The following is a 27,791-nucleotide window of genomic DNA, read 5'->3' on the forward strand; positions in this document are numbered from 1 at the left end:
CTGAGTTTATTTTGCCCTGCCCACTGTGCTATAATGCCTAGGAGAATAAAGTCTTGCAAGAGGCATTAAGGGAAAATTGAGAAGAAAGTATAGATACAATAATTAGGCATTTTAAAATTTATGTTTAATTTCCAAATAATTTCTAAAACTACTTAAACACATTGCAAGAAAAAACACATATCCTAATACAGATTACCCCTGCTAAAAGAAAATTTAATATAAAGAAGTCTATTCATATAAAGCAAATAAAATAAGTTTTTTTTAATTACAAAGAGATTAGTCATATTAACAATAATCTCTTAGGGTCCCTTTAAATAGTGAGATGCAGCCTGTAGTAAAACGAAAGTGTGATTTCATACATATCTCTAAATTGAGGGCAAAAAAGGCGATTTATCTAACTTCTTATAGCTTTGAATACTGAAATATTATTTAATGTCTACAGAGTTCTAATTCTATCCTCCACTTCAATGGCTCATCTGAATTTGGAGGTGACCTGGAAAGACTTTGCCAACTAAGCACAAGCTCTGCCAGACTTACCAAGCTTCAAGAACAAGCTCAAGGTGAGATGGTATCTTTGTTATGTGAAGACAAACCCACGTACAGAGGGGCTCATCATCAGTCTGACAACAGGGCAAGAATTTATTTAATGTATCTCAAAGAACACAGAGGAAGGCCAAAAGGGGTTCTTATCTGTGTTAGTGGAAGGAATATAGACAGGATCACAGATTTATAACTCAAAAGAATCTTAGAGGCTAAGTCTAATTCCTAATTTTACAGATGAAGAAACTGAGGCACAGCAAGATGAACTGATTTGCCAAAGATGACACAGTCAGTGAGTATATGAGAACAGGTTTAAACACAGGTTTTCCTGACTCCAGGGTTCCAAACCAGTGTTTCAATGTGCTTGCAAACACATTGTAAAATCACAGGTCCTTGAAGTATTACATTTGGAATTCTGGCTTTGCTACTTAGCTCCCTGGATGGCTTTGAGCAAGTCACTTTTGTGGGCCTCAGTTCCCTCAACTTTAAAATGGAGAGGGGGGCTTCACTGAGCCTGATGAAGAGATGGAGACCTAGAGAAGCTATGATTTGCCCAAGGTTATACAGCTAATGTTTGAGGTGGGATTTGATCTCATATTTCCCTGACTTCAAGTCTACTTTTACCAAGATGCCTCTAGGAGGTAGATTTGATGATATCTAAGGTCTCTTTTAGCTGTGATTTTGGTCAGCCTGATCTGCAACAAGATGTGTGAGGTTGATGGGAGAAAAGGGCATTGGCTGGAACTGCAAAGTATGTGTGTGGGCTGGGGATGGAGTTATCTCCTGTCCTTACAAACAGATGAAAGGACCAACTAGGGATATATTACCTTTTCATATTATTTTTGATCTACAAATATCCCTGGAGAATGGCACATAGTAGCTTTGTATTAGTGATTTGCACAAAGGTCAAGAAACTGAATTTTGTTTATAAAAATGGCACATTCGAGTCCTCTATGCAATTATATTCCTCAGAATTTCAATGAATTTAACCTACCTATTTCAGATGCAAACAGTCTCCTCCTTACAAACAGTATGTGTTCCAGAAAGTCATTGATTTAGAACTCAGTCTAAACAACATACCAAGGTGGGTACATTCCCAGGCCTTTTAAACCTATAATGTACTTGAAAATACCATATTTGGTCCTTGTAACATTAAGGATTTAGAATGCTAGGAGCAAACGTCCTTTGCATTTCCTTCTCCCCACCTCATACTTGAAAAGACTGGGGTGGGATCCATCTCTTACTGAATAGTAGCAACGACAACCATATGACTGTGGAATAAGCTAGACTTATCTTTCCTGCTTCCCTAACTTTCAGCAGACCTTACTATCTATCAAAATGAGAATTCTCCCTGCATCTAAGGCAGTATCTCTTGCCTTGTGGCCAGGGGACATCCATCCCCCAGATATGGTGTCTTTCTGGCTTGTGAAAGGAGAAACCCCTAATCTTTGCTCTCTCATTGGCTGCTACATATTATAAGATGTTCATTTGTTGAATACAAATCATGAATTGCCTCTACCATATAAACTTTCAACAATGAAACTTTGTTATCTATTATTTAATTTAATGACCACTCAAAAGTCTCAAAGTGCTTAGAAAACTATTTGCAAGTATGAAATTACTTAAACCTCAAGATATTGTCATAGGCATGTCCAGGATCATTCCATTCTAGGCAAAGAAAAACCAAGATAACAAACAGTGCTATAGTGGCTGATCTCTCCATTTGTGCAGGAATGGCCACTGGATGGGAGTGGCTGAGTTAGGAAATGTCTTGGTAAACCCTACCTATGACCATGCCAGAACATTAGTGCCAAGTGGCTATGGGGGAATACAAGCAAACACAATAAAAAATGTCAAAGCTTTGGTCCAGTTTGAACCAGACAAATGATTAACTCCCCAGTATCGTCTTGATTTTGGCTTCCTAAACTAATATAGAATTTTCTGGCCCCTAATCAATGCTAACTAGTTTTCCCACTAATATCAGCCACTTGGATTTTAGTGCTCCACAGATACCCTGCTACCAATCTACTCTGAATTTTGTGTTTATGCTTTTCTCCAACTCTAGCCCTTAGTACATGCCTGGAACAAGGTACTTAATAAATGTTTATTGATTAATTGATTGAAAACTTGGATACCTCTTTGGTACCAGGCAAGGATTAGGCTTTTCCCTGCCCAGGAATTTGCTTCATCATTGATCTAGGCCTCAGGTGGGACAGAGCAGCTGAGAGACTGGATCTTAAGCCCCAGAATAATATTACTGATTGTGGTGAGTTTGAAACTATTTCTATGTTCACAGATAAGGCATTTCTTTGTACCTGTGGGACACTACTTGAAGAAACAGTAATTCACAATTCCAAAGGCAAAGACTCCTGGGGTAGTTAATGAGCCCACAAAGATTTCCCCAATTCATTTAATCATCTCAGTGACTCAATAAAGGATTTTCTCCCCTCCCCCTCACATTAATTTCCTACATACCCTTTATGACCCTCCCAGGACTAGTTGAAATAAAGCCACATGGTAGGTCTAGATTTTTTTTTTTTTTGGAGAAAGAAATAGAAATTTTGCTCTACTTTAAGCTGAGGTCTTTCTATTAGATTTCCCCAATGAATATTGTACAACTATGTCTTAATAAAATCTGATTTTTCTTTTTCACTGGAGTATTGCTCTTAATAAATGGCCTGACTTTCTTTTTTATTTCATAGATAGCTTTCTTCTGCACTACAATGTATTTTGGGGAGACAAGCACTTACAAAGATATGAGAAAATGACAATTCCAATTTTTAGAAACATTGGCAGGAAATGATTGGGACAGGATATATTTGGCATCACCCCTTGGTCTGGCAAAGAAGCATTTAGCAGCATGGGTTGGCTAAATAATTCACTCTCCTAGAGACTAATCCTATTTTTGGGAGAATATTACATTTATGCCTATAACCAGGAGGGGCTTCAGTAATGGGAAAAAGCTTTTCAGAAAAAAGTCAGAGAAACTGCCTTGAAAAGAACTTTGCAGGAGTTAAAGGATGGAAATAATCTGCTTAGGGTAGGCTTTGGGAAGAGAGGTAAAATAAAATATATACTATTAGTGTAACTACAAATCGCTCCAACTATTCTAGAAAACAATTTATAACTATGCTAGAAAAGTGACTCAATCGTTTGTACCCTTTAACTGGGAGATATGAATAGCTGAGCATGGGGTCTCATATATACTAAAATATTTATAGCAACATTTTTTTGGTGGAAACAAGACATTGGAAATAAAGTAGGTATCCATTGATTGGGAATATGAGTGGAAAGGAATGATACTAATCTGTAAGATATCACAAATATGAGGGATTTGGGGAAATCAATCTTCACTACAGAGGAATGATGATGAAATAGACTTCTTTTCTCTTGGAAGGGAGGTGAAAGATGATAGGCAGGAATTGTTAGACATTGTCATTGTATCAGTTTGTTTTGTTCACTTGTATTTGATCTCTTTTTTTCCTTTTCCAAAGTGGATCTGCAACTGTTCTGAAGTCTAATCTTAGAGAGTTAACTATATTCACAAAGGAGGCTTCATCACCAGAAGTTCTCTACACTAATTACAGATCTGACAAAAAGAAAGAAACGAACAAAACCCCCAAACTCAAATTTCTTTGTTACGATGGAAATGGTCTTTCAGGGGTTGGGCTTTGTGTTGGGGGGTAATAAAGAAGGGGGAATATTAGGATAGGAAGCAATAATGAGTGATGGATGTATGTATGGATGGATGTATATAATCAGTACAGAAAGATGAGTCAGTCTGATTCACATCTATCTAAGCACATAATGTTGTGGAGGCACAGCAATGATGGGTTCCATTTCAAGATGATTCCTGAAAAATAAGACTTATCCAAATGTCTCTCCAGGTATAATAAGATTGTAGTTGTATTTCTTTAGACACTTGTGTAAATGCAGAAGTAACAGTAGAAATGTGAGCTGGTGCAATAAATAAGTTAATGGGATGAAAAGTTAGTTGAATCTTATCTGCAAGGCTATCATTTAATAACCTATTTATAAATAAGGTAATTTTGTCCAAATAGCATACAGCTAAATAGTATGCTAAAAAAGAACTAATAGTTTGGAATGTTTTGAGGAGAATGTGGTGAGTAGGTCATGGAGACATCTCCAATTAACACACATTGCTTTCAGCTTACTGTATTCTTGAGTAAGGAAGGTGGAAAGTAAGACTCAAAATTGGATAACCTTCATAAAGCATGATGGGCAACTTGCCAGACAATTTGTCAACATTTCTAGGACCATTGCTCCTCCCTCCTCCCTCCTCCCTCCTCCCTCCTCCCTCCTACTGACCAGGGGAAAACTATTCCAAAGACTGTACTGGGTAAATGTCTGATTGTCTTTTGAAGTAATCCAATCCAGGGCCCAGAGGGATTGAGTGAAGTCACTAAATTGAGGTAATGTGGTCAGATTCTGCCCAAAGTTCAATGTACCATATCTCCTTTTCTTCACTCCAGGGAATTATGATATAATAATAACTCGGTCATAATAGCACATCAAATAGGGTTTTCTATCTCCATTTTCCTGTAACACCCACCCACAAACTAATTCTGTGCTCTTAAATACTGAATATTGACTAGCATAAAAATATCAATTAGAAAAACTACTAAGAGAGGAAGCATTAAAAACAGTTAAAACATATGAAAACAAAGCTTATTAGAGAAGGATAATATTCATGCAGATTTTACAAACCGTGTCTTTAGGGTGGCCCAATAAGTAGAAATATGGGGACCCATGCTTGTCACTTTTCATGCACATGGAGAGACTGGAAGGTACCATTCCTAAAGGAAGGGGAGGAACAGCCTAGGACCAATCATTAGAATTAACAGAACCAGTGACAAAAGATATATTATTACTGTTAGAACAAAGATTTCTTAGTATGTTTAGAATAGTTGAATAAAAAATACTTGGTAGTAAGAATAAAGTATTTAAGCAAAGCTTATACTGACAGGCATGCAGTAAGTTAAAGTAGCAAAAGACTACATGTATATGAAAAGTAGGTTTTATCAAAAATTGAGGACATCTTAAAGTGCTTTTAAGGAGCAGCAAATATTCTGATAATTTTTGAAATTCAAGCCCATTAGAGAACTCATTCACATGGAACAATGCTTTCACAGGGCATCAACTCTGTCACTTGGAAGGTCAATCACAGTAATAATTTGAGAGGCCTAGTGCATGTCTTTTATTAGCATCTCTTATTTTGACATTTTCCTCCCTTTATTCTGCCCTCCTGCCAATTTACTTATAATTCAAATTCACCGTGGCCTCAGTTGAAATTTCTTTTGATTAAAAGCAAACAAAAATAATGCAGCAACAAATTTCCTTGAGACCTCAGGATATGAACTCACTCATCTAAAGGCTTTGCTTTGATTCCCAAGTTTTAATGGCTGCTTTGATCTCTGTTCAGTACGTGTATTATAGGTCTTTTAAGAGTCTATCTAGGGGCGGCTAGGTGGCGCAGTGGATAAAACACCGGCCCTGGATTCAGGAGTACCTGAGTTCAAATCCGGCCTCAGACACTTGACACTTACTAGCTGTGTGACCGTGGGCAAGTCACTTAACCCCCATTACACCGCCCAAAAAAAAAAAAAGTCTATCTGAAAAGATGCTTGGATTTCCTCTGTCAATAATCTTCCAGTAATAGGCTACTGAGAGATGTGAATGAAAGGCTGAGTGATGGTGTTGACAGAGGACTGGTCTTGAAGTTAAAAAGACCTTCCATGCTTATGCTATTTATACATATAACACAGATTTATGCTCTTTCATGTATATTCCATGTCTATACATAGCTGGGTTACATGGTCATATGTGTTTTTTAAGTTCATTGGTGATATATTCATCTGTGGGAGGGTGTAGCACATGTACATGGAGGGGCAGCTTTTCTTGTGACTTTTTGTTGTGTTTGCTCAATTGGATTTTATTTTGAACTAATGTGCTTTCTGGATGACTGAGTGGGTGCTAACCTAACAAAATGCCTCAAGTTAGAGACAGCTCTTCTGTGGATCAATGTTGTGGGGGCTTTCTAGGTGCTCCACACTAGCTTCTGTTCATCAGATCAAGCTACAGCTTTCCTCCCTTTCCTAGTGCTTAGTGGTTCTCATACATGTAGGTTTTAATATGTATGACAGTGATTTGTATTCACAACTTATTTTCCCTACCAGACTTTAAGCTGGGGGGGCAGTGGGGGTGCAAAATTCAAATTAATCTTTGTATCCCTTATAAAAACCTAGCACATAGTAGGTTCTCAATTGTTGTTGTTTGTCCTCTGTTCTCGAAGAGGACCATGACATCAGGAGGTAATGTCATGACTTGCAGTGAATTGGATTTAAATGGGAGAGCAAAGTCACCAACCTCATTCTCTCCTCTAGAGCCATCTAGATCCAGGGGTAAGCTATATATCAGGAAGACTGAAAATAGCACTGGATATTTAAGGCCATTGGGGATAAGTGACTTGCCCAGGGTCACACAGCTAGTACGTATCTGAGGTGAGATTTAAACTCAGATCCAGCCAACTTCAGGGCCAGTGCTCTATCCATTGCTCCACCTGGTTGTCAGGTTCTCAACAAATGTTTGTTAAACTGTGTGGTATTTGGGCTAGCTCTGATAAAAACCTGTTTGTACCCTGCCGATTGGAATTTAACAAAGTCATGCTGTAAACAATAGGATTACAATATCCATGACACTTAGGGAAGGAAGCGGGGCTCATAGCCTTTAAAAAAGGCAGTTGGGAGAAGCTGAGAGGATTTTTTTTTTCTTTATAAATTGCAAGCTTTCAAGCATTCTGAAAGTAACATTTTCAGATTAGATATAGAAGGAGCCAGAATGGAGCATGAGAGGGTCACACTCACTAAATGGTAGAGCAAGTAAATAAACAAAGAATAGTGAACTCCCTAAAGAGGGAGAGTGACTTTAGAACAGTGTCTGGAGCCTCTGTAAGAGTCTGTGCATCACTAATATCCTTGCTTGACCCCTGTAATGGATTATTTCCTTCCTTCTAAGGTATGATTCTTGAAATCTAATTTTCCACATTCCTTCTATCTCCTTGTTTCCCTTAACACCTTGGCAACACACACTTAAAAATATGTCCTAAGTCCTCTTCCTTTTCCTACTCTTCCCTCCACTGGTCACACACACACACACACACACACACACACACACACACACACACACACACACACACACACACACCCCCTCCAACATGAGCAGATGGCTTTTGTCTGCTTCCGGCTATGTATGAACCTTATGGAGTACCCTTTGATTGGTTGCTAAGCTGGGGAAAACCAAACTCATTATGTGGGATTCTACCTCTGACTGAAATCACACCTCATTACCTGGAGTATGGAAGTCAAGAAAGCTCTTCTTCTACCTGATTCTTCTCTACTCTTTCATAATGGTGGTTGTGCTTCCTCTTCTCAGGCTTACTTGGGCCCTCTGGTTGTCTCTGCCACTTTTGTGTTCCCTTCATTTGGCACCGGCTTTGTAGACATCAGGCTCCTAGAGGGCCTGCAAGTTTTGGGGAGAAGCAACAGAGGCTGCTGGAAGTTGTGAGTGCAGCAGCAGTGGGAACAGACTCATGGCAGGGAAAGAGTGTGTCATTAGAGAGGAAGGAAGGCCAATGGAAAGAACATCCCTCTTGGTGTTAGATTGGATGGTGCTCAGTGGAGGCCAAAAGTGAAAGGGCAAAGAGCAGCCTCACAAAGGAACTATTAGTGTCCCAAAGAGGCTTGATTTGTACTAGTAGTGATATATTACTGGATTCTGTTCCAATCTTTCCAATTCTTTACTTCTTGTCATCCTCCTTTCTGCTTGAGAATCAACTACCTTTCCATACCTTATTTATATAATGAGTACTTTGTTTACTTTTCCATCGTGTGTGTGTGTGTGTGTGTGTGTGTGTGTGTGTGTGTGTGTGTGTGTGTTTGGGGCAACCACAGACTAGAGCAAAGGTGAATTTGTTCCTTGGGAATTCAAACTGGGGGTAGAATGAAGAACTGGGGAGCTTAATTACCTCTGAAGTCATGCATTGCCATATTAATCCATTCAAAGCAAATTAAATTGAAAGAGAAGGTAAAGGAGAGGGCTTGGCTCCGGTTGCCATTGCTTTTCCTTAGGCAAGGTGGTTGGTGATCATTTTATAGGCTTCGTCACCATGGCTGTAAGGAGAAATTAACTCTAAAGCAGAACTTTAGAACTGACAGGACTAGATGGGTGTGGAGGTGGACACCTGTGGTCTCAGCTAATGGAGAGGCTGAGGTTGGTGGATCTCAGCTCAGGATTTCTGAGCTGTAGTGGGTGAGGTTAATCCTGTGCCTATAAAAGGCATTATATTAGTTGCTCTGAGAGTGGAAGGGCCACTAAATTGCTTGGAGAGGGGCAAGTCAGTCTGGGTGGGATCAGGGGAAAGCTCCTGTATCAATCAAAGTGAGCCCAGGATGGGAGAAGACCATGAAATTCTAGCTTGGGTGAAGTGGGAAAAATCAGGAGGGGAAAAATTTTTTTAAAGAGCATTGACAGAACTAGCTATAAGTCCAGTTCCCACAAGACATGCAAAACTTCTGGCAAGTTAAATCTTTATCCCATTTCTCCAAACTTCCCCTTAAATCACTGGAAATTAATATTGTCCAACACCTTTTTATGAGACTGAACTTAGTACACTTTGGGAAATGTATCATTGAAATATCAGCATTTCCACTAATTAGTTGAGTACTAATAGGAAGCTGAGGGAAGCTAGGACTCAAGGAGTTTAATAGATTCTTCCTGGAACTTTTTGTTGCTAACAATAGCATCTAATTTATTTTATGTATTTTTTAAAGCATTTAGGACAGTCTATAATGTTGTAATCTATTGAATGCTATATTAAATGTCATGAACTTTTCCATTTCTAGCTAGGCTGATCCTCAGAAAGCAGGACTGGGATACTTTCTAGCATTGTGAGGATCTTCTAGAGGTTGTTTTCTACTGCCATTTCTTTCAAGAGCCCAGAGTCATCTCCATGTCCTGATTAGCCATTGGACTAGAACTACATGGAGTGATATCCTTAAGAGTTTGGCCCAACTATGCACACAGACACACACACACACACACACACACACACACACACACACAGACACAGACACAGACAGACACACACACACACACACACACACACACACACACACACTGGATAAAGAATGCTCAGATAGCATAACCAATAGAGCCAGTCCATCAGTAAAATTATGTTGGACAAACAGTGGATGGACAATTGGACCTAGAATTGAATAGGAAGATGAAAGTGGGTTATATTATCTTTGGGAAATTATATAGTGTTCTTAATGACTCTAAATTTTACCCATGAAACAAAAGTACTATCTTTTTTTTAAAAAATGTATTTATTTATTTGCAGGACAATGGGGTCACATAGCTAGTAAGTGTCAAGTGTCTGAGGCTGTATTCGAGCTCAGGTTCTCCTGAATCCAGGGCTGGTGGTTTATCCACTGTACCATCTAGCTGCCCCATGGCCTATCTTTTTAAAAATATAGAAACAACATTCTGGGAGGCAGCAAGGCTGGTGCTGGAATCTAGGAGACTTGAGTTTAAATCCTTTCTTGGATACAGTGACTTTATAAGTGACTGTAGACAAGTCACTTCACCATGTTGTGTCCCCGGGCAACTCTCCAACACTAAAAGCTGCTGAACAGAGAGTTTTTTCACTGTTTAGGGGTGGGGAGTCTCCTACACAAGGGAAATCACAGCTTTGGATCCCTCTGAATTTGTCTTCTCCTCCTGGATTCCCTGACTTCCTTCAAGTCTCAATTAAAATTCTATCTTGTGTGAGAAGCCCTTTCGTGTTAGTGTGTTCTCTCTGGGATGATCTTCAAGTTATCCAGCATATGTCTAGTTTATACATGATTGTGTGCCTGTCTTTTCTATTAGCCTATAAGCTCCTTGAAATCAGGGACCACTTTTACCTTTCTTGGTATCCCCAGCTTTTCACAATGTCTTGCACATAGTAGGCTCCTAATGAATGTTTGTTGCCTTGAAATGCCACAGTCTACAAAAAATTGAAATTGCCCAAAGGACAATGGAGACTTGCTAGTAGGTGAGAGTATGCTGACACAGCAACAACAGAAGCAGAAGGATAAAGTATGTTGAGTGTGAAGGATTGGGGAAAAGGAGGTGGATTAGTCATGTAGTTAAAAGCAAAGGATGAATAAAGGTCAGCCCATGTGCTTTACTGGTATTCATATAATGTCAATAAATTTAAAGGTGGTACACTAGCAGGCTGGGTAACCCCCCTTCCCCCTCTATGAAGGACTTATGGGCAGTCACAGGGAAGGGTCGCATAGGTCAAGAAAGCAATAGCTAGGTTCCAATAGGTGCCACCATAGGGAGACCTCACATCAATGAGATCATAGATTCATAGAAGTCACAACATTATAACAAGCCTTTGGGTCACCTATACAATCCCAAAAGCCAAATGCTCATTGGAAGTGATGTAAAAGGCATTTATAAGTGGGAAAGAATTTTTTCATACTCTGAGAAGAAATAAATTTTTAAAAATTGGCCTTTCAAAGAACTAAAGGCCTCATAATGGGAAGATTAATCCTGGAGCTTTTGAATTAGCATTCCGTGGCAGCCCTCAGCTTCTGTCTCTACGAAGCTACAACTTGGTTGTCACTTATCTGCTTAAAGTGTCTCTGGGGACCACCTTAACACCACAAATGCCTGTCTTGGGATCTTTTTTAGAAAAGAAAAGAAATCCTCCTCCATTTGTGCAACAGGCAGGGATTTGGGCAGCCTCCCCTCCTGCTGTCTCCTTCCCTTAACACTTTATCATTTCTTCCTTTCTAAGCTGAAGGTTTTCTTGAGTGATTTGTGGAACATCTCATGGAAAAGGAAGATACGTTCAACCATGAATGTCAGAAGCTGAAATTAAATTTCAGAATTTATTATTGGAGCATGCTGCCTTTGCCCTATTAAAAATGCTGGTGAATTAGTACAAAGGCTATGAAGCCATTTAAAGACTCTCATAAACTTGGTCTCTGAGGGGGAGTTGAAGGCAATGGGGAATCTTTCATTCTCTTTATATTGGTTTGGGTAATCTCGATACACCTGTACAAATTCTGGAATGGAATTCTAGGTGAGGGGGTTCCTGGTGTCTAGGTGAATATAATACAGCTGAAGAAGTGGCTCGTGTCTGCCATGGAGTGAGCATATTTCTAAAAGGAAACTGTAATTAGTTTGGATTTTGTGATTAATTTAGATGGGACCCAACAAATACTTTCCTCAAAGACAGTATGGACTATTGGCACATATAAGGTTTCAGAGATTGTTTAAAGAGGACATGGCATAGTGTAGTAAGAGAATTGGCTTTAGAGCTGTAAGACCCGCCTTTGAGTCCTGGCTTCATCCCTTACCAGGTATGTGACCTTTACTTAAGCTCTATGACCCTTAATATTCTTCTCTGTAAAATGGAGATAATACTATTTTGCTGCTTATATTACAAAGTTGTGGTCAAAGAAAATTATATATATACATATACATATAAAAATAAAATATTTCATGAACTATAAAGCATTATATTAAATATAAGTAAGAACTTAAGCCATTGTATTCAGGTCCTTTTAAATACTTTAGAAACATTGGTTTATATACTAAGAATAAATAATTATATATAATTCTCATTTATTCACTAGGACAAAACCTAAGTTTAGGTGTTTCTTCATGGTAAAATTATGTTAGAAAAATATATATTTCTTTAGGCAGCTGGGGTAAGTAAAATTCCATTTTTAGAGGAGAAACTTGGATCCTTGCAAAGATCGTTAGTGTCATCTATGTGTGTACTCTATCTAAAGGTACAGCTCATCTATGGCTTCACATCCTGTGCAGCTCTTGTCCATAGCCTCCCATAATTTCCCACAGAGATTCACTTAATATGTTGGGGGCTCTTATTCTAGTTCTTTTAACGTTACGTGGATAGCAATGAAGCATACGCTCATTTATTGTCTTGCACTCTTGCTACATTATCAGCTCAACTACTTTTCTGGGCATATGTGACTGATGATCTCCTTAATGCTGCTTCTGGTGAGCTTTGATGGTGAGAAGCTGCAGACTATTTCCCTCAAGGAAGCTGTAGTGAGTCACAACTTTGATTTTTCAGCGACTGTGGTATTTCATGATTCTAAGTTATATGGCAACACTGTGAGAATACTTATATTAAACATTGGGCGTTGGGTTTTAGGGAGATGCTTAGGGTCATTACTCTGTGAGATTGGGGTCATTGCAAATGCAATTTAGTCCATTCTCTTCTTCCTTTTTGGGTTCAGTTCATGGTCCCTCTGCAATTTAGCCACAGAATCCACATACACACTCACCCATGTCTACAATTAGATTCATTGGATGCAGACGGAATCACTGTCCACCTGCAATTTAACCTATATATATGCACATATATATATTCCAATCAATATACACATTCATAACCCACACATAATACATATATACATATACATACACACTGACTCAGGGACCAGCTCAATTCATTGTATATTCAACTTCACAATCTGAACAATAAGCATTCTTCCTTCACTTGATTTTTCTTGGGTGGATAGTTACCTTGAAATCTTTTGAGCGATCATAAATCTCATTTAGGAAGCTCTAGAAGATTTTGGGACTTTATCCAATAAGCATAATGTCACCTGCAACAAGAGTGTTTGAAGGATGCCTTCTTTACTGGACAACCTCCATGATAGCAAAAACTCTTTGGTGAGGATGCATCTCCCTGTTTTATTCCTCACTTATTCTTAAGTATTAGTCATTGCATAAAGTTATTTCTGTTGTTGCCTATTTCAAAGAAATCTTATGTTAATTTAATATCTGCACAAGAGTACTCTTATTGGAGGAGGGTTTCTGGGAGTAGCATTTTCCTCTATTGAATCAAGTACTTTTTATAGTCAATAGACAGTCACTGCAATAAAGTATCATATTCAGTTTAATCATGTAACTGTATCACTGTAAAGATACAATCGATAATGAAATATCTGGTGAAAATCTATTGATCCCTTCTCATAGTTATCAAGAATGCCTTAGTTATGCATACAGAATAATCTCAAGCTTTTATAGATATTGGAAGGAGGCATTTGGCTTGGTAGTTATTCACTTTTTTTGTTCTTTTTCTGAACAGCAATGAAGTATGTGATTTTTTATTTCAACTGTTTGGCAGAGTCCTTTATTTCAGCTATCTTGAGAATGAGTCACCTAATACCCTCAAAATTGCATATGCTAGGTATAGTTTAGCTATTCTTCCCATTTTTGTTTTCTTTAACCTCATTCTATTTCTTCATGCTTGATTGTGATGTTAGAGTACACATATATTTTGACTGTTATGACTGTCATGGTTTTTCAGTTCTTCTGGCTTCTTTATTGTGGCATTTTTTTATCAGTTAAAATTTCTTTGGGAATGCTGATAATTTGTATTTATGTCCGTCCTTTTATTTCTTTCCTATCTGAGGGAAGCTCAAATAGGTCAGGCTAGAGATGTTTAAATTGAATATTATATCTCATTTTCATTCTATATTCTGATTTAATATTGATTTTGATTTCTATAAGTTGAAAGTCTGACTATATTTAGATTCCAAAGTGATTAACCATATTGATAACCAGTCATTTTACTCCATGATAGCAGTGACGGTTTCATTAAAAAAAATTTTTTTTTATCTCCAGTGTCTAACACAGTACCTGGAACAAAGTAGATGCTTAATGAATATTTGTTGATTAATTTCCTGTCTGTTAAAAATAACAAATTTTATTTTTTATGATTATACTTGTTTCTGGTCATGTCTAGTGTCTCCTAACTTTCTTCTATTCATGATGTAGAGGAGTAAGGCTTTTGTATCATCTAAAAGACTTTGGTCTCTTTCATTTCTCAATAAGGAACAATATTTTTCAGTACATTTTTCACTCTTCTGCCCACCTTTTTACTAAAATCTCCAAATATTTAAAATTTATTATTATTATTATTATGGAATATTTTATTGACTTCTTTATGGAGTTTAATTTTCCTTATTCCCTGTAACAGATATAAGTGCATGTGCTATAATTAACTTCATGGTAGTCTTTTTGTAAATACTCTTTCATAAGCACTGCAATACAAGTATACTGTGCAATGAAGTTTCTTGTTGCTTCAGATGCAGGATAAAATGAATATCACAAACTTCATAATTTGGCTCTCCCAGGACATCCTTCCATTTACTGGCAACTTTCTCTTATCTTTTGGCTTAAAGGTTAAGGCTGATGATTCATTCAGCTTCTCCAATCTTGGTCACTAGATAAGGAGAATTTTAGCCTTGGAGTAATAACTATATTAAGTTTTATAGCCTATCTAGAAACTGTGTGATTCTTTGTACTCTTTTCCTCCTTTTTATCAATGTGCCACCATGGTATGGAACAGATTACCATTGAGTGCCATTTTCTATTTCATAGGTTGCCATGGCCAAAGAAATCACCATGGGGCAGCTAGGAAGCACAGTGGATAAAGCACTGGCCCTGGATTCAGGAGGACCTGAGTTCAAATTCAGCCTCAGACACTTGACACTTACTAGCTGTGTGACCCTGGGCAAGTCACTTAATCCTCATTGCCCTGCAAAACAAAAACAAAAAAAACCCCCAAACAAACAAAAAAGAAACCACCACCTCCTTTGAATTTGGGGCCACCCTTCTTTGTGCTAAGCTAGTCCTTGTACTAATAACATAATCTGCTGAGGTGACCATATGTGAATCTTTTCCAGTAAAGCCACTTAATTCCTATCTGTCTCAGTTTCCTCATCTAAAAAGTGGGATTAATAATAGCACCTACGTTACTGGGTAGTTGTGAGGATCAAATGAAATTTTTTGTTGTTCAGTTTGATTCTTTGTGACTCCATTTGGGGTTGAGGAAACTGAGGCAAACAGGGTGAAGTGACTTGCCCAGAGTCACACAGCTAGTAGGTGTCTGAGGCCAGATTTGAAATCAGGAAGATGAGTCTTCCTGATTCCAGGCCCAGCACTCTATCCACTGTACCACCTAGCTGCCCCACTCAAATGAGAACATAATTATAAAATGCTTAGAACAGTGCCTAGCACATACAGGGTGGGCCAAAAGTCAATGAAGGAATTTTAATATTTAATAACTCCTTCATTTTTTGTTTTTAATTTCCAATACCATAGTATCATATACAGTATATATAGGAAATGAATTCACACTATGTGTGAAAAATCAAATCTCGTAAATGGCGAAAAATAAAGAAAAATAAATTTTTAAAAGTTGTTAAAATGGGGGCAGCTAGGTGGCACAGTGGATAGAGCACTGGCCCTGGAGTCAGGAAGACCTGAGTTCAAATCTGGCCTCAAACACTTGACACTTACTAGCTGTGTGACCTTGGGCAAGTCATTTAACCCCAACTGCCTCACTTAAAAAAAAAAAGTTTTTAAAACATCATGACTTTTGACCCACCTTGAATAAATGTAAATTATTGTTGTTCTTGTCTCCCTTATACTTGAAGCACTGGACAGAGATTATACTCTACTGGAATGTTTTAAGAACCTATCCACGCTAGGATGAAGCATCGGAGGAGGGCTTTTGTTGAAGCTTTATAATTATTCTTTAGTTAAGTTATTCATACTTTTTAATTAATTCAGATTTCCTTTCTCCACCACAGTTTGTTCTAATTATAAAGTTTTTTTATAGCGTGTTTGTTTTATGCTTTCTGTGACATGCTGGCTGTGTGATTCCTGGTGAATTACTAAACCTCTCAATGTTCTGGGAAATTCCTTTAGATTAAAAATTGCAAGAAAAGGTGCTGACCTGTATTGGTAGAAGAATTTTCCTCATCCAGGAATTCCCTATACTCCTGAAATCACAAGTTTGGTTCCTATTCCTATCCTTGTTTTGGGAAAGACTTTTATTCTCAAGATTATTATATATTTTTTTAAATTAAGGCTGTCTGCCTTGATTTTATTATATTGTATAAAACAATCCATGAATGGGGACTTGCCAGAAGTTTAAGTGCATTATTAACTGAATAAGGGGCTTGCTAAGCAAATGAATATTGTCAAGAAGATAAGGAGAATGTTTTCCTATTTAATAGAACAGCCTGTTTCTAAAGGATGTTAGAAGTGACATTTATGTATAAATTAGAACACAATGTAAGGGGGGAGCATGGATTAAGCTGGTGTTTCAGTACGATGATCTTAAATCATTCTTACCTATTAGGCAATAACTCTCCATCCTAGTTATAGTGACTGTGTATTTTTGAAAGTCATAAAATATATTTCCTTAACAACATTCTATGGCATGGAGACAGGCCTTTCTCCAAAATTAATCTAAACTAATGAAGTTTGACTATACTTGTAGAGCTCAGTTTCATTTTCCAAGTGCCTATAATTGAGGTAGAAACAAATATGTTCACAATTAACCTGGGGAATAAAAGTATAAACAGAAAGACAATTTACGGATTTGCTTCTTTCTATAGATGCCATTTTTACCTGTCATAGCTGAGTGGATAGAAATTTTTAGTCCGTACTCTTGTCTGACTTTGTTGTTTAGAGGCAGGTGGGTGGCATAGTGCATAGAGCATCAGGCCTGGAGTCAGGAAGAACTGAGTTCAAATTTGACCTCAGGTCCTTGCTATCTGTATGACCTTGGGCAAGACATTTAACCTTTGTCTGCCTCAGTTTCCTCATCTGTAAAATGGGGATAATAATAGAACCAACCTCTCAGGGTAGTTATGAGTATCAAATGAGATAATAATCAAAAAATGCTTAGCACAGTGCCTGGCACATAGTAAGCATTATATAAATGTTAACTATTATTATTGTTGTTTCCCTCAGACTTTTTGTTGTTATACGGATTAACCTGTCTTTTGAGAGGACGAGAGTATTTAACCACAGCAGAAGAGCCTGTTTCTCCATTGTTTTATTTCAAACAAATATGAATAGAAAATTATTGCCAAAGGGCACACTCCCCATATTGGAGCCTTGTTCTATGCCTGGAAGACAAGTCTGGTTTCTTTCCTTCAGTTTTATAAAATAAGGGACCATTCATGGTTCTTCAGATGACTTGATAGAAGAATATATCTCAAAGCAGAGAACTGTGTAATTTGTCCCTCTGCAGGTAGAGGTTCATGTTTTGGGGGTAAATTTTCTGTCAATACTGAGCTTTAGAAAGCATTTTTATAATCGGCACACAATTATCCTGTTATCGTTAAGGATGGTGTATTTTTTCCCCTTGGCTCAATGGAGTGAATGTTCTCTGTTAGTTCAAGTTGGGGATAAATGGGAACAATTCATCCCTTTGTTTGGCCTCAACGCCAACAAACTCTTAGTCTAAGGTTTAGAGTAGAGAAGAAATGTATCTATCTCCAGAGCTTCTCTTTCAAGTTCTACTACTTCCGAACCTTTTATCATTCTCTGGCCCCCTCCATGGTTCTTCTGACAGGCCTCTCTGTGTGACCACTGATTTCCTGGCTGAGTCTGTGAATTTCCCTCTCTGAGCTGGCAGGGAAAGCTTTTGAATCCTGAAGTAATTTCTGCCCCAGTATGTATGACACATTTGCGGCACATTTTATTCCTTGTCATAGCTCACTTGGATTCACACAGATTTCTCTCAGTCAATAATCTGTCAGGTGCCCTGGATGTTTTTTCTTTCCTTTGCCTCTGTGCTTATCTCTCTGTCACAGAACACCTTAAGAGCTTGATGCTAGGTATTTTTTGCTTTTTTTTTTTCTATTTCTCTTGACCAAGCCCTGATTTTTCTTGACATTGCTCATAAATCCTGATAAAGGCCTCGCTTCAAAGATGTTTCCAGTTGTGTAGGTATCAGAGGGCTGGTTGATATCTTTAAAATCATTAACTAGACAAGATTTCTACACTCTGATAATCTTCAGTTTAGTCTTTCCTTTGCTGCTTTAAGCCTGCAACTCACTGGGAGGTTAAGGTATATCTCCCATGGGCTCCAATAATCCACAAAATAATCTTTTAAAGATGGAATTTAGGCTAAGCTTGGGATCTGGAATTTAAGAGGCTCACAACAGCAAATCTCAGGATTGAATGTCACAAAAATTTAAATTCATTAAAACAAACAAATAAAATCAAATTTCCTGTGATTAAGATGTTATTAGACACCAGAAATAGAATACTTTCCTCCTGGTTAACTAGTAAACATAAGCTCTCCATTTGTTGCCAGGAAAGAGATATCTCCTTCCAACTTTATTCACCCCTTCTTTTTGATAGCAAGTACAAAATGTGTATGTGTGAGTGTATTTGTATGTGTGTATATGTATGTGTATTGTGTATGTGTGTGTATTTGTAAGTGTATGTGTACAAGTATGTGTATGTATGTATGTGTGTATATATATATATGCACATATGTTTGTCTATATCTATATATTGGTTTATACTACATTTTATCAACTTCTTTTAGAAGAATTATTATCTTCTTTAGCCTTGGGTGTTCTCTGCTACTTCAGGGTGGTTTATATCATCCTCTGATGTGGCGGCTTCTTTGAATTGCTTTTTCCTAATTAGCCCCTGAGAGGTTGCAGAAACATCACTCTGAAAAAATTGCTGACCTGATCCTTAACCTTTTAAACTTCTTGTGAAAAACTTTTCATCCATCCCATTAGTTTTGACTCAAGAGCAAAAGCCTCGTTTCTAATGTACTGTCTTTCTTCTTCAAAGTGAGTTTCTCTGTAACTCTTATGTTTTTATTCTACAGTCAAAATCTAGTTAATGTTGAAATTAACCAAATAGACTTAATATTACTAAACAAGTCTGGGAGTGTAGAATCTTGGAAAAATGAAGAGACAATTCACGACATAACTGTCACTAGTTTAACAGAATTAAAGACCAGTCTGAAAGTTCATATATCTAAGTGATATTACTATAAACTGAAGTGATGAGCAAACTTTTTTTTTCTCTGAAAAATTTAACTTTGGTTTGCCCTTTCTGGATAAAGTTAAAGTTCAGCTGACTTCTGCTAAAATACCAAGAGAATGTATCTGTTACAACAGTAATCTGTTGTAAATCTATTCTTTGATCTGCAGTAGGAATGAATTAATATTTTTTTATTATGTATACGTTTTATTGTAGCTGAGTTGTAACCCCCTTTGGGGTTTTCTTGGCAAAGATCCTGAAGTAGTTTGCCATTTCATTCTCAGCTCATTTTACACATGAGGAGACTGAGGCAAACAGGGTTGTGACTTGCCCAGGGTCACACAGCTAGGAAGTATCTGAAACTGGATTTGAACTCGGATCTTCTTGACTCCCAGTCTGGTGCTCTATCCACTGCACCACCTAGCTGCCCAGTGATATATACTACTACTTATATAGTTTCTAATTATAAATATGTTAAGAGTATTGGGGCTGAAGGCTCACCATGTATTGACAGTAATTGCCAGACATATAGGAACTAACAAGAGAGGTTCAAGAGGAAGTGAATGATGAAATATATTTTTGAATAGTATGTATGTGTGTGTGTCTCTCACACATACACATATAGTTTTTTTTTTTTTTAGTGAGGCAATTGGGGTGAAGTGACTTGCCCAGGGTCACACAGCTAGTAAGTGTTAAGTGTCTGAGGCCGGATTTGAACTCAGGTACTCCTGAATCCAGGGCCGGTGCTCTATCCACTGTGCCACCTAGCTGCCCCCACATATAGTTTTTTCTTTGCTTGTTTACATTTGCTAACATTTGATTAACTTTTTTTTTTTCCAGTTATAGATACTATTCAGCCGAATCTTGACAGATGGGTGAAAAAAACTTCATTGTAAATAAAAAACTTTTTAGAAATGATTAGAATTTGTATCACTATTTTTAGTGATTATAGTGATTATTAGATATTTTTTAGTCACTGAATAGCTCAGGGAATCAAATGATGCTGATACATATCAGAGTTCATATACTTTATAAAATATATAACACCAATACCTAATTGATTCCTGTAGCAGGATTTGGCTTGCATTTACTGTTCAAATTAGTCAATGTTGTTAATATTATTAAAAGCCACAAAGATGAAATTAGAGTTGGTCCTTACTATGGAATATTTCCTTACATTTCACTGAGCGTAGGTCTAGGCCTACAGAAAACTTTTAAGCTCTGAATTTAAAGGACTTGGTACTCTTTGCTCTCTTGTGAGCTTTGAGATGAACTTTTTTTTTTTTACTTTAGGATAAATTATTCAATTAAACAATTATTTAATAAGTATTTACTATGTGCCAAGTAATGTGCTTTGCGTTGGGGGATATAAAAATAAAAATGTAACAGTGTCTGCCTTCAAGGAGTTTCCTTTCTACAAACTTCAGAGTTCCTGAATTTGGATGGTTCCTGGGCTCAGAGGTTGTATATGCACTGGGAAAATGAAATGGAAATTGAAACAATTCCTAGATGATTCATGCAAAAAGGGTGGTTGGGATTTTTTTTTGGTGGGGCAAGGAAGGAAAAGGGAAGCATGATAAGGTGGGAGGGGGCTCCCATGTTCAGATCAGTCATTAACATTGATTGCATCATTGGATAGTTGACTAGCTCAAGTATTTCTTTCAGGTTTTTCAGCTCATACTACTGCATTTCATGTGACAAACTCATGCTGTGATGCACTATAAAATAATGATTTTTATAGTAGTCTAAACTGGCCATAGGGAAATAATCACTCAAGAGCCCTCTGAAGGCACAAATTTATAGCCTCAAATGCATTTAAAATAGATGTTTGGGAAGGTCAGCAGGTAAATAATAAAGGACGATATTTGTGAATGGGGGCAGGGGCCAGGGAATTCAAATTTCACAATGTATAGGAAATACAACTTCTAGATGAAATGAAGTTTAGGTTTTAAACTCTAAATCATAAAAATGACTGGAAATAGATCTTTCTGTAGGCTGATAAATATGAAAGGCACGAGTGTCTTTCAATACTTCTAAAGAATCATGACTGATGCACAAGTAATTTTAGGAAATAATTTGTAAATTACTGTGAACCCAAATGAACAGAAAAATCCCTGAAAAAGTGAAAAGGAAAACGTATTTCAATACATGGATATTTGCATAATCTCCTAGCACACTCAGAGATGCCCTGGAGAACTCTAGCATTATTTACATTTCAAATTGAAAACATTGTCTATATACTGAGTAGCATAGCGTATATATTTTAAAACAAGATTTTAAAGTAAAATTGTAAATGATTTAAATCCATTAAAATTAAAATTAAATTAAATATTTTAAATTAAGGTATTTTAAAATATACTCATATATTGATAGATAAATATAGTTAGGTAGAAAAAGAGAACTGATGTATTTCTAAAAGGGGCAAGACTATTTTCAGTATAAAGGAGAACACAAAAGGGGAATTATGATGTGAAAACCCACCGTACTCTGGGACCTGTCCTGTCCCACGTTTCAGAAGCAGCCTCACTCTTCTCCCTCCAGACTTGATTAGCTCTATCGCTCTGGCATGTGTCATGTCTCTTGTGCTTTCCCCATTGATTTCAATGATCTGATCTCCTACCTGCCAAATAATCACACACAAACAGAAACACAGAAGTTAACCAAGTTAGCCAAGTGTGGTTATAAAATTAGAAAATGACCATCTCCAAAGGATGAGGGGGACTGAAAGGTTATTGGATGACAGAGAAATATGGTGGCATGGGAGAGTGGGAGGAGCAGTGAACTCCAACTTAAAAGAACGGAGTTTTAATCCCACCTTTGTCATCAATATTTATATGACTGTCATAGACCCTCTGACCCTCTGTTTCCTTATCTGTCAAACAGAGATAATAATATTTAGACCACCTACTTCCTTGGATTATTGAGAAGCCCAACTGAGATCACATACATAAACTACTTTATAAGCCTTAAATATCAGTTATGCCTCAGCGGTGATGATAATAATAGTGAAGTTTTATGACCTGCACACAAAATCATTTCAAGGAACATATTCTGAATCTGGAATATACAACTCTTCTTACCTTTACAATAATTAACCCATAAGGTAACTTCAAACTACCCAACATGTTATTATCAGGATATATCACTTAGTTCAGAACTTTGATTTTTTTTTTTATAAAGAGACAGCTTTATACTCTAGTTCAAATGGAACCTCTTCCATTAAGTCTTCCTTGGTTCCCAGTCCTCTCTCCAATCCCCACCCTACCCCCAAACTGGAAGTGATATCCTTATCATCTGATATAAAAATACTTCTTTAATGACATTTGTAATATAATAATTATAATTTATATTTTATTTATTTGTATCCATATCTTTACTCTTCAACTAAATAATTTCATAAGTTTCCAGAGAATGTCCAATTTACCTTTATATCTCTCCCAGAATTGGTATATCACATACATTTGGTACTTAATAAATGTTTGTGAAAGAAACAAATGAATGAGTGAATGAAGGCAAGGGTTATTTCCTTTCTATCTTTGTAGCTCCAATGCATAGAACAGTGTCATATACCTAATAGGCATTTAATAAAAGTTTAATTGATTGAATTGAATGGGGTGAAAGCAAAAAGAAGGTTGGAGTCTAAGAAAACTGGGGCTCAAGGCCTTGCACTCTCAATTACTTTTTTTTTGAGGGGCAATGAGGGTTAAGTGACTTGCCCAAGGTCACACAGCTAGTAAGTGTCAAGTGTTTGAGGCCGGATTTGAACTCAGGTCCTCCTGAATCTAGGGCTGGTGCTTTATCCACTGTGCCACCTACCTGCCCCTCAATTACTTCTTGTATTACCTTAGATAAGTCATGACTTCTCTTGGCCTCAGTTACTTCATGTATAAAATGAGGACACTGGACCACATGTCATCTAAAATCCCTGCCAATTCTATATCTATGAGTCTATATTCTTTGTGTTGAAGTAGGACACAGATTTCCAAGGTCTGTTATAACAGCTTTGTGTTTGCTGTGGCAGTCTGATTGGTTTTGTGGTCCAGACCTTTTTGTGATATTTTTTGTTGCCTATTATTTAAATCACTTTTTGATTCAGTAGCTTCTGGCTGTTATTGTGGCCTTGCTTTTTCTCATAAACAAAGCTTGGCAGAGGTTTTAAGTTGTGGCAAAGTTTTCATCACAACTATTTGAATAAAAATGAGTGCTCTCCAGCTTTTGATCAAACCTTGGCATGCTTATACCTGATAACTAACCAGTCTTCCTCAATTGTCAGAGATATTTATGTTCTGTAAGTTATTCCTATGTGGCTTTTGTTAATAGATATTAAGGGCAACTAGGTAGAGCAGTATTGGGTCTGGAGCCAGGAGGACCCGAGTTCAAATCCAGCCTCAGACATTTACTAGCCATGTGACCTTGGGCAAGTCACTTAACCCTGTTTACCTCAGTTCCTTATCTGTAAACGAGCTGGAGAAGGAAATGGCAAACCACTTTGCTATCTCTGCCAAGAAAACCCCCAAAAGAGACATAAAGAGTCAGACACAACTTAACAACAATGACAAAATAGATCTTTAAAATAAAATGAGTGCTACTGTGCTGATGTCATGTCATGTCGTGTCATTCCTGCCATACTATTACCACTTTGAATTAAATATGTTTCATTTCAATGTAAGCCACTTATGACAAATTAGCCAAGAAAAAGACTATGGCATTGCTTTACAAAAATGCTATTTAGTTGAGCTGCATAAAGCCTGCTGAACACAGCATGAAAAGGCTAAACTCTGTAATACAGGAGGAGATGAGCCTGGCCTTGAAGGGGTGTGTGTGTGTGTATATGACGGTGGGTTGAGTGGAGGGAGATTAGCAAAGGAAAAAAGGTATAGAATTCTGTAACCATTGTGGTAGGAAGGATATTTAAAAGAATTCTTCCAAAGATTATAGTCATAGCATTTGTTGTTGTTATTGTTGTTGTTTAGTTGTTTTAATTTTGTCTGACTCTTTGCAACCTCCTTTGGGGTTTTCTTGATGAAGATGCTGGAGTGGTTTGCCATTTCCTTCTCCAACTCATTTTACAGATGAGGAAACTGAGGCAAACAGGGTTAAACGAGTTGCCCAGGGGTTCTTTTAGCAAGACTTTTTAAAGTGGGAAAGGTGCTGATGGAACCCTCAGTGCCACTCCCCCTCCTCACCAGACAAACTGGATTAAGTTGCTACAGGCACTAAATAGATTTCTGTTGAATCCAGTGGGCTGCCATTCTCCAGGGGCTGCGTACCCACAAGAACCCACCATCACCTATGAATAGATGGCTCTGTCTCTTTGGCCCAACTCAGAGCACTTGGAAGGAGACACTGCTATAAGAGATCCTAAACCCCTCTGGTTTGCCAAATTCCTGTATCTACGTGGGCCTTTATTGATGAATGGAAATCCTTTTCTTCCCCATTGACTCTGTCCTCCTCTTCCCATAGCTTAAATTCTCAACACATCCTAGGCACCATATCAGGCCACCAATCAGGAACTCCCTCTCTTTGGCTCTCCTCAGCCTTCTCCTCCAGTCTTTCCTCTTTCACTCCAGTTTCAGAAGAAGAGATTGTTCTTTTCCTTGCCAAAGAGTTATCTCCTTATGGTCTCTCCCTATGCTCTATTACATATTATTCTCTCTAGTAACTTATAGATCCTCTCTCAAAATTCTCCATTTCTCTTTTTCCATTGGTTCCTTCTCTACTCTGCATCTATTCACAGATTTTTCCTGACACCCCTCAAAAATCCTTTATTGAGCCTCTTTTAGCCATCATTTCTCCTGACTTTCACTGGGATCATTGGGATAAAAGGTTTCTGGAGAGGAAAGGTTTTAAAGGATGTTTTGTGGACCAGGAGTCCAATTTTCTTTCTTTCTTTCTTTCTTTCTTTCTTTCTTTCTTTCTTTCTTTCTTTCTTTCTTTCTTTCTTTCTTTCTTCCTTCCTTCCTTCCTTCCTTCCTTCCTTCCTTCCTTCCTTCCTTCCTTCCTTCCTTCCTTCCTTCCTTCCTTCCTTCCTTCCTTCCTTCCTTCCTTCCTTCCTCCCTTTCCCTTTCCCTTTCCCTTTCTTCCTTTCCCTTTCTTCCTTTCCCTTTCTTTCCCTTTCTTTCCCTTTCTTTCCCTTTCTTTCCTTTTCTTTCCTTTTTTTTGGGGGCGGGGCAATGAGGGTTAAGTAACTTTTCCAGGGTCACACAGCTAGTAAGTGTCAAGTGTCTGAAGTCAAATTTGAACTCAGGTCCTCCTGAATCCAGGGCCAGTGCTTTATCAACTGTGCCACCTAGCTGTCCCCCAGGAGCCCAATGTTCAATGATTTAGAATAGTACTTTTCAAGGATACTAATTTTAATATATCAATTTATTTTTGATAATATCTTTTATATCCCTAGTATGCAAATTGTTGACTAACAATTAAAAACTATTCATTCCTTGTTGAGAGTAGGGATATGGGAAGTTGTTCATCCTTGATTAACTACAATTAACTACCTACCATTGGTTGAATGATCACCATGTATTTGAAGCTATTTTAGATATACCAGTGAACCCAACAAAAGAGGCATTTCTTTACTTCAGGCTGCTGACATGCAGTGTAAGGTAGATATATTGACAATAGCCACTAGGGTATAGATTCAGATCTGAATAACACCCTAGAGGCCAAGTCCTCCCCTCATTTAACAGTTGAAGTTATGTGGCAGCAGAGCCAAGATGGTGGAGAGAAGCCAGGAAGTTGCCTGAGCTTTCCTGAGTTTCCCTCAGAAACAACATTAAGTCCAGCCTCTAAATGGATTCTGGAGCCACAGAACCTACAAAAAAGATTAAGTGAAACAATTTTCCAGCTTAAGATAATTTAGGAGGACTTCAGGAAAGGTCTGTCTCACTTGGGTAAAAGAGGAACATAGTGCAGTGCTGAGGGTATCTGGGCAAGTCAGCATGAGGCTCTTGGTCACAGCGCAGATCAGCAGCTGAGGCCCCTTGGTCCAGGCTCAGAAGGCCAGTGGTGAGGCTCCCCAGCCCTGGAACAGAGGGAAAATTGCTAGTTGGAGAAACACCCACAGGACAGGTTCAACTAGGCCTTGCTAACCCAGCATAGAAAGCAAGCCCAGAGAATCTGTGAGCCCCCAGAAGCCTCAGAGAAGAAAGCTAGTGATCAGGACCCTTGGCCCCCAGCACAAGAAGCTAGGACAATGCCCCAGAAGCAGAGCACAACTTAAAAAGTGACAAAATATGCTAAAATATTAGTAAGAATCAGGAAAGAACCCTTACCATAGAGAGCTACTATGGTGACAGTGAAGACCAAAACACAAACTCAGAAGAGAACAATAATGTCAAAATGCCTACATGTGAAGCCTCAAAGAGGAGGATGAACCAGTCTCAAGACCAAAAAGCCTTCTTGGAAGAGCTTAAAAAGGATTAAAAAAATCAAATAAAAGAGGTAGAAGAAAATGGGAAAAGAAAGAAAAATGAGAGTTACACATCAAAATTATTAAAAAAGAGTTAATAGCTTGGAAAACAAAACACAAAAATTGACTGAAGAAAACAATGCCTTAAAAAATACAACTGGTCAAATGGGGAAAATCCAATAAAGAGAGAAGTTATATGACTTCCCCAGAGTCATAAAGCTAATAAATGTCAGAGGCAGGATTGGAACTTACGTGTTCCTCACTTCCTGTCCAGCATTCTGTCTACTATGCTAATATAGATAGAACAGAAGAATTAAAAGCATTGAGGGATAAATCAATTCAACAAGTATTTAATAAGCACCTAGCATGTGCCAGGGTCATGAAGAATCAGACACAACTGAATAACTAAAGAACAACAACAATATATACATTGATATGTCTTTTTGCACATATATTTGATTCCATAGATTCTTTTTTTTTTTTTTTGCAGGCCAATGAAGGTTAAGTGACTTGCCCAGGGTCACACAGCTAGTAAGTATCTGAGGCCAGATTTGAATTCAGAAAGACTAATCTTCCTAGACCTGGTGCTCTATCCACTGTACCACCTACCTGCCATAGTACATTAGCTTATTTATTTATTTTGGCTCCTATGTCTCCCTAATGACTTATATTCCCTACTTAAGATCCCCAGACCTTTTTAGATGAACTGCTGTCTAGCCCATCTTGTACTTGTGAAGCTGGTTATCCAAACCTCAATGCAAGACTCTGTATTTATGCATATTAAATGTAATCTAATTTGATTAAGTCCAACAATTTAGCTTGTCAAGATCTTTTTGTACCCTGACTATCATCTAACATGTTAGATGTTCCTCCTACCTTCTTCTTATCTGCAGATATGATAAGCATGCCATCTATTGCT

At 37.7% G+C, this 27,791-nt stretch overlaps 1 protein-coding gene across 1 annotated transcript in view; it reads right to left on the reverse strand.

The window, feature by feature from the left end:
* MAGI2 (membrane associated guanylate kinase, WW and PDZ domain containing 2) overlaps positions 1-27,791 on the reverse strand; it is a 1,715,773-nt gene that overhangs the window by 56,984 nt on the left and 1,630,998 nt on the right. Inside the window, 1 exon segment of the mRNA XM_043965407.1 lies at positions 21,946-22,084. Coding sequence (XP_043821342.1) covers positions 21,946-22,084 — 139 coding nt within the window.

This window comes from Dromiciops gliroides, chromosome 5, assembly GCF_019393635.1.
Source record: "Dromiciops gliroides isolate mDroGli1 chromosome 5, mDroGli1.pri, whole genome shotgun sequence".
Classification (NCBI taxonomy): domain Eukaryota; kingdom Metazoa; phylum Chordata; class Mammalia; order Microbiotheria; family Microbiotheriidae; genus Dromiciops; species Dromiciops gliroides.